General features: G+C 35.6%; 1 protein-coding gene across 1 annotated transcript in view; it reads left to right on the forward strand.

Annotated features, from left to right (window-relative positions):
* wdhd1 (WD repeat and HMG-box DNA binding protein 1) overlaps positions 1–8,714 on the forward strand; it is an 87,061-nt gene extending 78,347 nt beyond the window's left edge. Inside the window, exon 26 of the mRNA XM_039741940.1 lies at positions 8,168–8,714. Within this exon, the coding sequence (XP_039597874.1) occupies positions 8,168–8,350 (183 nt within the window). The 3' untranslated portion in view covers positions 8,351–8,714. The remainder of the gene's footprint in view (positions 1–8,167) is intronic.
* Positions 8,715–10,628: the final 1,914 nt, after the last annotated feature.

Here is a 10,628-nt window from a genome sequence, read left to right on the forward strand (position 1 = left end):
GAACTTTAAATGAAACAACTCGGATGCAGTTGAAGTGCAGACTTTCAGCTTTAATTCAGTGGGGTGAACAAAATGATTGCATAAAAATTTGAGGCAACTAAAGCATTTTTTAACACAATCCCTTCATTTCAGGGGCTCAAAAGTAATTGGACAATTGACTCAAAGGCAATTTCATGGGCAGGTGTGGGCAAGTCTGTCGTTATGTCTTATCAATTAAGCAGATAAAAGGCCTGAAGTTGATTTGAGGTGTGGTGCTTGCATGTGGAAGATTTTGCTGTGAACAGACAACATGCGGTCAAAGGAGCTCTCCATGCAGGTGAAAGAAGCCATCCTTAAGCTGCGAAAACAGAAAAAACCCATCCAAGAAATTGCTACAATATTATGAGTGGCAAAATCTACAGTTTGGTACATCCTGAGAAAGAAAGCAAGCACTGGTGAACTCAGCAACACAAAAAGACCTGGACATCCACGGAAGACAACAGTGGTGGATGATTGCAGAATCATTTCCATGGTGAAGAGAAACCCCTTCATAACAGCCAACCAAGTGAACAACACTCTCCAGGGGGTAGGCGTATCGATATCCAAGTCTACCATAAAGAGAAGACTGCATGAAAGTAAATACAGAGGGTGCACTGCAAGGTGCAAGCCACTCATAAGCCTCAAGAATAGAAAGGCTAGATTGGACTTTGCTAAAGAACATCTAAAACATTCTTTGGACAGACCAAAGAAACCAAGATCAACCTCTACCAGAATGATGGCAAGAAAAAAGTATGGAGAAGGCATGGAACAGCTCATTATCCAAAGCATACCACATCATCTGTAAAACATGGTGGAGGCAGTGTGATGGCTTGGGCGTGCATGGCTGCCAGTGGCACTGGGACACTAGTGTTTACTGATTATGTGACACAGGACAGAAGCAGCCGAATGAATTCTGAGGTGTTCAGAGACATATTGTCTGCTCAAATCCAGGTAAATGTAGTTGAATTGATTGGGTGGCGTTTCATGATACAGATGGACAATGACCCAAAACATACAGCCAAAGCAACCCAGGAGTTTATTAAAGCAAAGAAGTGGAAAATTCTTGAATGCCAAGTCAATCACCTGATTTTAACCCAATTCAGCCTGCATTTCACTTGTTGAAGACTAAACCTCAGACAGAAAGGCCCACAAACAAACAGCAAATGAATGCCGATGCAGTAAAGGCCTGGCAGAGCATTAAAAAGGAGGAAACCCAGCATCTGGTGATGTCCATGAGTTCAAGACTTCAGGCTGTCATTGCCAGCAAAGGGTTTTCAACCAAGTATTAGAAATGAACATTTTATTTCCAGTTATTTAATTTGTCCAATTACTTTTGAGCCCCTGAAATAAAGGTGTTGTGTTAAAAAAATGCTTTAGTTGCCTCACATTTTTATGCAATCATTTTGTTTACCCCACTGAATTAAAGCTGAAAGTCTGCACTTCAAGTGCATCTGAGTTGTTTCATTTAAAATTCATTGTGGTAATGTACAGAACCAAAATTCGAAAAAAGTTGTCTCTGTCCAAATATTTTTGGACCTAACTGTAGTCTCACTATGTTAATCATTTTTGGTGTGATTCAAAAATCATTAGTTTCTGCTGACCAATCCAGATTTCTAAATTAGTCACTTCATTCTCATTGGTCACCTCTAGCACCATCCTACTACTATCACCACTATTACAATACCCCAGTGTTGTGTCTCTTAATTCCTTTGATCAATATCATAAGTATAGTAGACTTGCAAAAGAGAATGCATTCTATATACATAATTACATTAGAGCCAGAGTATAGCTACATCGATGCATGTTGACATAACTAAGGAACAAAGTCAGCTGTACATGTACCTCAATCTGCAGCTTTTGTATGTGTGTGAGCTTGTTAAACATTATTATATCTTTTGAAGAACCTGTCAGTTGTCATAGATGACATTCAAAGCTATACTTTTCTTTTGGTCTGAAACCAGGCTTCCCATCATCTCAACAGTTCTAAGACTACTGAAACATTATGGCATTTTTTTTTTTTTTTTTAAGTATCTGGATGAGATATTAAGGAAAATGTAAGCTGTTAGCTTACTTTTTGAGCTGGATGGTATAAATTGTCTTTTCGTATTTATTAAATGCTTTATGTTCTCCTTATGCTTGCATTATTTGTTATCATTTATAAGTGCCCTGATAAAGAAATTGGCATCTTGAAAAGCCTCAATTATGATTTCCATTAATTTTATTAAACACAAACTTTTGATGCCTTTTGCTATGACTATGAGGGAGTTTTATTCGTGCAGGCACATTTTGTACCATGTAATTAATGGTACAGGTTTTACCAAGTTGGCAGATAACATAATACTTATTAATAATAGGTTACATTCATATTTCTTTGTATTGATTTGTTTTTGTACAGCAATCAAATGAAAACTTGATTTTTCTCATAACCACCTGTGTCTGAGCTGGCAAAAGAGCATCCCCTCAGTAATGATAGATCTGACCATGTATGAATGGCAGGAGGAAATTTGCCTGAATGGGTTTGAAGTGCCTGTTGCTTGGAAACGGAGGAAAGTGTGGGACAGTTATTGAATGCATGTTAATGATACAGGAAGAGTAAACAAGGAGGTGAAAGCAGACACATGGCAATTTTGTGTTATGTTGAATGGAGGGGTGGAAAATGTGTTTTGTTAGGTTTATACGTTTTGTACAGCCACACAATGACACATATGACTCATCTGAAAGTGGAGGCTGAATGCTCCTTGAATATTAACTGCTGGACGCACAAAATCACACAGAACTCTGATCCCTTTCATTTGCTAATATGTTTGTGCCACTCTCTGCAAACAGACCTTCAGGATCAGATCAGAATGTGCACTTCTCAAGGACAGTGAACTTTACTGCAATATTTCTTCTTTTACTTTTCGCAGAAGAATAAAAAAAAAAATGATGGGAAAAGTTGGGTATCTGAAGCAAATCTTTAATTTTGAACCACATTTCTTGCGCTAAACATTTTCCAGCAGTTCAGTCTATTATACTGTTTCCCCAGGAAATGACGACGACTTCTGTGTCCTGCATATATCCTTTTGTGTTGTCCATTTACATCGTGCATGTTTGCCAGTTTAATAACAGAAAAAGAATGATTAATTTAATTCACCCTCTTCAGTGGGTTAAACTCTTAGGCAGTTCTTGGAGTCATTCTCTTTCTTTTCTGTGTTTAATAGACTAATTTTCTGCAGCTTTTGTTTATGATTTAAATTTATTCATTTTTGCTGTTTTTTGTGGTGTTACAAATTTGACATGCTATTTTTGGTAAATTCTTTTAAGTTGCCTGTTCAGTCTCAGAATCTCCTTCTTAAATGTGGGCTCTGAAAACACAGCTGCGAATTTTATTATATACTTTAATCACTGAACCATACTGTATGGAAGGAGACAAAAGTTGTTCTACAATAATACAGAGCTCTCCTTTATGGTGTGGAAGGATGCTGTCTATTATACAAATATCCTTCATTGCTATTTGTTTTATTTTCCCATCCAGTAGTACTCTTCATGTACCTTATGCCTAATGCCACACACATGGTTTCCACATTACTCATAAAAGCAATAGCTACACCAGAAATCGATCTAGACAAAGAAGCTTGTTACGTTTGCAGTTGATACCAAACCTGGTCGATAGTCAAATAATATACAATGCAGAATGGCTAAATTATTGCTGAGATACTTAGACACACATATAGGCTTGGGCAGGTTTGTTGCTGATGAAATTTAATGTGTAAGGTATTATTAAAATACAGAAATGTAAAATTTAAGTACACAACAGAAGGCTGCCAGTATTTAGAAATGATCATGAAAGCTAATAGGATGTTAAGTTATATATCATAATGTGTGAAGTATATGTAAAAGAAATGTATTCTTAAGTTATTCAACATACTAGTGAGGCCTCACCTGGAATATTAAGCTCAGCTTTGGTCTCTGTATTACAAATCGGAGTCAAACAAGTCCAGAGGAGAGCCATTAGTTGATTCTATGACTGAGAGGTATGAGCTATGAGGAGAGAATGATGGAATTAACTTCTTTTGCCTTAATTTTAACTAACTTGACTCAGGCCCCTTAGTTGTCTCTTCTTCATGAATTAGCAGCCAAACAATAAGGTGACACAAAATAAGCCGTCACATGACCAGCTCACCTGTGCCCATCACAAAATACCTGAAAATAAAGGTGAAGGTCTCGGGATGGTTGATCTCTCGGGTCACCAAAACATCTTGATGGTGTTCTTAGAAAAAAACAGAAAAATCAACAGTTTTAGAAATATCTGCTATGTAAGAAGGAGAGCAGCAATTACGCAATGTAATTAAAGAGCGAGTTTAATTTACAGCAAGAATTGGCCTCTAATTAAGAAACTGGTTTGAGTGAAATTGGCTGGAGTTTGAAATTCCAGGTCATCTGTTAGCTTGTTTCACATCTTTTTTTCTGCGTGGCTGTCATTTAATGAAGAAAGGAATGCATTCAGGAATGAATCCTTAAAAACAAGGTTATTAAAATGAAGGGAAAAGGAGTTAATTAGCAGTGAAAACTGGTCAACTGATTAGGAAAAGGGTTAGAATAAAAACCAGCAGCCACTGCGGCCCTTCAGGCTCTGAGTTCGACACCCCTGCTGTAGATAGATCAACTATTGGGACACTTTAATAAATATCTAATTTTAGCAAGCTTAACTAAAAGCAGTGGAACATAACTTAACTTTCCCTAAACAGCAAACATATTTTACTTGACATGACACTAATACAAGTAAAGTTGCCTAGTTGGAAAAATGAAGGTCATGAAGAGCACAACTTTGCAGACCTGCCAGTTGGTGTAACATGAACATCTTGGGGATTTAGGAGTTGAAACCCATGTAGACACACACAGATGACTAGATGCAGAATTCATGTCCAGATCACTGGATCCCTGTCACGTTTACAATTGGGAAAGTACTACACAGAGGTAGTACTACAGTAGGTCTTAAAAGTAAAGCAGTAATGGTGTCCATGGTTGTGGTGGCTCAGTATTATATTACAGAAGCCTTTTTCTGGTAATGTGAAACCTGCTTTACAAGTGGCAAGATAAACTTGCCAGCTCCTCCTCTTCAACGTTTGGTTTGGCCTTCAGCTTGATAACATGTGGAGGACTTTAAGACCATTCACAAACTGCATTTTTTGATTTTGAATTGAAATCTACATTTCTAGTTGTATGAAATTTAATGTGCTGTGTTACAGCCAGAGTCACAGTGAACATCAACTGTAAATTGTTTGCTTGGTGTGATGTCTTTACAGACAATGACCCATATTTCATCTTAGATGAGTTTCTGTTTCTTTCAGGAAATTCACGCATATCACACTATATTGTGCCACTCACAGGCAAAAGGCAATACAGTGCACCTTTAAAAAATGGTATTTGTGTCCGTCTATCTGTAATGGTGACCCAGCCTTTAATTACAAATGTTTTCTTGGCTTCTGTAATATTTGCAGGAGATTTACTGCAGACAGACTGGAGTCCTGTTGCATGATCATTACTAATGTAGTCCTGCAATCCACTGTTAATAATAAAGAGTGTGAAGTGAGGAATGCAGGTGGTAGTGCTCACCAGGCTTGGTTCCCACTGGCATAGTTGTTTGAGTGTGTGTGCACAGTAACAATCCACAGAGATTTGTTTTTTGTCACCACACAATGCATTCGTTGTTGTCAAGTTATAGCAACTTTAAAGCTTGATAACATTCACAATTTCATGTCAGATGTTTCTGGGAAATATCCTCTTCTGTTAAGTTATTATTTCAAAATGACACCTTAGTAGCTTTACAGCCAGTCTGGCTGGACATGGTAACTGACACATGAAATCCAAATTTGGCAAAGCCTCATGGCTCAGGCATTCCTGTCTCTTTCCTACTTATGATTACTTTTAGCAGGGAGAATTTCCCTTAATAGTCATTCTGTGATAAGTTTATAAGCTAATATGGCAGTGTAGCCAAGTGGTACACTGTGATGCAAATGCACCCAGTTCATATGATGGACTGTTTGACCATTTTTTTAGCAGGACATTTTTTGTGGGACTATAGGACTGGAGGTTATTTTGATGGTGCAAATAACATTCCTAATAACAAAAGACATGCAATTCATTTTGAATTACACACCTCAGCTATTCCTTGAGCCATTTCTGTAACATAAGTACATAAAAATAAAGGTGATGGGTTCTGTGAATCTTGTACTTTGTTTATATTTGTAGCTGTTTTTATTAGGTGTAAGCTATACTTTTTATTGTTAATGTAAAATACAATACCAGTATTAGTCATGTACTAAAAAAAAAAAAGCTACCAATTTAACAATTAACTGTAAAATTGCCTAAAGCTAAAGCTTCCATATTGCAAAGTTTTATCTTGCATTCATACATTTTCAAACCCATTTAATTCAGTCCAGGTTTCTTTGTGACAGAGCAACACTGAATACAAGGCACAGGGCACCACTCAGTTGCAGAGCCTACCCACACCTACGCTTGCACTGGGCCAATTTGGAAATGCCATTTAACCCAACAATTACATCTTTGGGAAATTGGGAGGGAACCCTCCAAAGACGTGGTGATAATGGTTAAACTCCACTCAGAAAATCTAAAAGGTGTGGAGCTACCTACTGTGCAGTTGTACTGCCCTTACTTCTTTAAAAGTTTCAAGTTTAGAAATTCATATTTGGAGCTCTTTGTGTCATGTAAATCATGGAAGTACAGGGTGGGCCATTTATATGGATACACCTTAATAAAATGGGAATGGTTGGTGATATTAACTTCCTGTTTGTGGCACATTAATATATGTGAGGGAGGAAACTTTTCAAGATAGGTGGTGACCATGGTGGCCATTTGGAAGTCGGCCATTTTGGGTCCAACTTTTGTTTTTTCAATAGGAAGAGGGTCATGTGACACATCAAACTTATTGGGAATTTCACAAGGAAAACAATGGTTTGCTTGGTTTTAACGTATTTCTTCTTTGAATTGTGTCAGTGCCACACTGTTCAATATACAGTATACAATATAAAAATGATGATAAATAATTGTTATTCCTAATTATACAATATGCCATTACTTTATATATTGTAGTTTAATGAGAAATACAATACATATATTCTAAATAAAAATCAAAACTGACCTGCAATTTTTTATGTGGACCAAGAAAATACAGTATGTAAAAGTAAGCTTTACCTCGGCAGAACAATATCAACTGAATTTTATTTTTTTAAATTCTAATGGAAATTTCATTAGTAATAAGAGTTAGGTTTCTACTAAATATGGCTTTTTTAACAGAATACATGCTAAATACTTGAAAGAAAATGAATTTCAAGTTCAAGAAATATTTAGAGCTATAACATATAGTTAAAGATAATATGGGGTTTTCATATAATTCCAATGAAAATTATATTGCGTTTATAAGAAAAAAAATTCTGTAGCTTCATGACTAAACTCTTATTGGCTGAGTCTTCTTGCAAGACTCCTTTGGCTTAACTCCTCTGCTTCCTTGTTTCTGATTACTTTGCAAGTACTGTCATTCCTTTGACCCACTGACCTTTGAAAGGAGCCTCTCCAGTTATCTGTGACTGCACTTGCATGCCACCTTCTGCATAGATAGCTTTACAAACCAAAGTTTTTTTTTTTTGATAAAAAGTGCCTCATAAGTAAAAAGTGATTTAGGCTTGGCATCACTGGCAAACTGGTTAGTTCTGCCATCTTTCAGGTTTATGGTCAACCTGTGGTTGACCCACAGACTGGTCATTGTTTTCTTTTTTTGCATTTTCTCTATCTTTTCACATGGAGGCTCTGTATGGACTCTTAGATTTTCTACAATCAAATTTAATATATCTCATTGCTTTGAATGATTTGAGCAACAATAATTTCTATAAATTAAACAAAAATGTTTGATCTCCATTTTATCATTATTCTTTAAAAGATTATTTCATGGTTGGTGCGGCTTAGTATTTTTATGTATTTTAATTGCTTTTCTTTTCAAAAATATTTATTTGCTTCCTTAAAATGATGACTCGTCCTTTTCTAACTGGCAGTCCAGTTCATTTCCATTATGTGTTATAATCACTAGGGTTATCTTGCAGTTGACATCTGTGCCGCCTCGTGCCTTGATGAATGGGTTTTGTTTTTCTTACAGTCTTGGACAGAAAAGGCCAAAAGGGGTAGAGCTGAAGATCCCACAGAGCTGAAGAAAAGGAAACGGACTGAAGGAGAAGAGAAGGATCAGGTGAATGGAAGCCAAGCAGATGAAGGACCCAAAAAGAAGAAAATTGTTGATGCTTCTGCAAAGCTGTCTGCTTTTGCATTTAATAAGGACTAATCTTTCTGAGTCACACTTTCATAGTGTAAGTGAGAGTGCTTATGAAAATATTTAAATTGTGTTTTTAGGTGTGTGTGTGTCTGTTTTATTATAAATGTTTGTTTCAACAAAGCTGGTTGGCTTTATGTTTAGTTCATTCAAATGCTAGAGTGATTTTTTTTTTATTGTGTGCATGCTTGAAATGCCAAGGTCAGAGTTAATCAATAATGTATTGAAACTGAAAAACTGGCAGAAACAGAAAATGAAAAATTAAATTCAGCTGTTTGTCTAGTTAATGATAATTTTTGAAAAGTACATTTATTATAATACCAAATGGAAGATTTGTATAGAAACTGGTTTTATAAACCTAATAAAATGTATTTTTGGGAAGTTTATATTCCTTAATTATTTGACTTTGAATTTCAAAGCCCAGTGGCCCCAGAGTAATATCATCGAAACCAAGGCTTTCACCATGGTACTAGTAAAATTATCTTCAAAATCCATCTGTGTTTGCAAGAGAGATGGTTAGCAGTCCTTAGAGTAAGTGCCCCAATACCAGAACTGGTAAACATAAAAATTTAAAAGGGACCGAGGGTGACATTAGAACTGAAAAAAAAAGAAGTTTTTTTGGGGTATGAGGTGAATTTGTTCACATTCTTCTGTTATCAATATTCTGCGATTTCAGATACTTTCCTTAATTTTTCCTCATTTTAATAAAATTGTAGGAAAATTAATGGTTCAAATTTTTTATATTTTAAGACATTTTAAGACAAGTATTAATGTTTTCTAAATGCAGTCAATTACCAAATAAATGTTGTCTTTAGGTTTCTTCATGTGAGGTTTTTTTTTTTTTTTAATCACATGGCTAACCTAATAAAATGATTTCTCACACATGGGAGATGCAAAAAAATTGCAGTGTAGGGTCTCAAACACAGAGGCAATATTGTGAAAATAGTCTTACTCAAAATATTCTTTGGATTTGCATTCTTATTTTGCCTTAGCTGAAGTTAAAATTTCTGGACTTTCCACAAATGCCAGTTTAATGCATTGATGATTTATTTATAATATCTTTAACATCTAAGTTTTTTTATGTACTTTGGGGAGTTGGTCAGACATACAAGTAAGAATTTCACTGTACTCTGTACACATGAAAGTATGTTAATATTTTTTGATACAAATTACTTGTCATTGTGCAGTATATTTCAGGGGTAATGGGTTACATAAGTATGGTTAACAAACTGTGTTTGCTTATTACTCTAAATATTTGGACTGTTTTTTGAATGGATGCTATTCAGAAGTATTAAATTCGACATTTTAAATTTGTCTTGGATAAATGAAAATACCAGCAAGCATTATAGTTAAATACCATGTTTCATTATTAACAAGTACTGTCTTCTAATTATGAAACTGTTTGAAACAAAAACCTGCAGCCACTGCGGCCCTCCGGAACTGTAAATGAATATCCCCAGTTTAAGTGGCCATGGCAGGAGTTGCATTTATACTACTATACATTTGAATAAGTTTTCTATATGTTCTTTGAATCCTTTTTTTATTCCAAAAAAAAAAAAAGACCTTTTGGCTAATTAAAACATGCCAGTTTTCACAGTATGAGTAAATGTGAAGTCACTCACTGGAGTTCATGGATTGCTCATGATGGTCCTAAAAAGAACAAGCCATGCTTCACTGTGGCCCTGTAATGAGAATGCAATAGTTGAAATAGTTTAAAAAATAAATAAATAAACAGCAGTTTAGATTATTTAGCTAATACCTTGATTCAAGCATATCAATGATTATTTCCAGTTTGCAGCATCTGGAATACTGGCAGGCTAAGTGACTTTCTCAGGGTCATACGGTTGAGTCATCGATTAGGAGTAAACTTGCAGCATTAGCCACTAGGCTATACTACCTGCCTATAGTACAGTGCGCTGGAGGTTCTTTTATTAATTTTTGTTTACATGTAAAGTTTTTGTAAATGACGTTACCCATAAAGTTTGAAATAGGCTAGTCATTATAAAGCACTGTATTTGTAATGAAAAGCCAGAAGTTATGATTCTGCTGTATTTTACATTGTTAGTTTGTTTTATTGCTTTGAACACTGCAGTTGCTTTCACAGAACTGTTAATTCTTTTTTTTTTTTTTTTAGTAGAAAAAAACAATATTTTGGTTTTCTTGTTTGAAACTTGTTTCTTCTGTGTTTGCCTAAACATCTGACAGGCCCACTCTATAAACAGCCAGCTGGAGCCTTGGTTTTTCTTTTTGATATCACGTAGCTTAGCAAGAAGACATCAGATTTTCCATT

The sequence above is a fragment of the Polypterus senegalus genome, chromosome 18 (assembly GCF_016835505.1).
Source record: "Polypterus senegalus isolate Bchr_013 chromosome 18, ASM1683550v1, whole genome shotgun sequence".
Classification (NCBI taxonomy): domain Eukaryota; kingdom Metazoa; phylum Chordata; class Cladistia; order Polypteriformes; family Polypteridae; genus Polypterus; species Polypterus senegalus.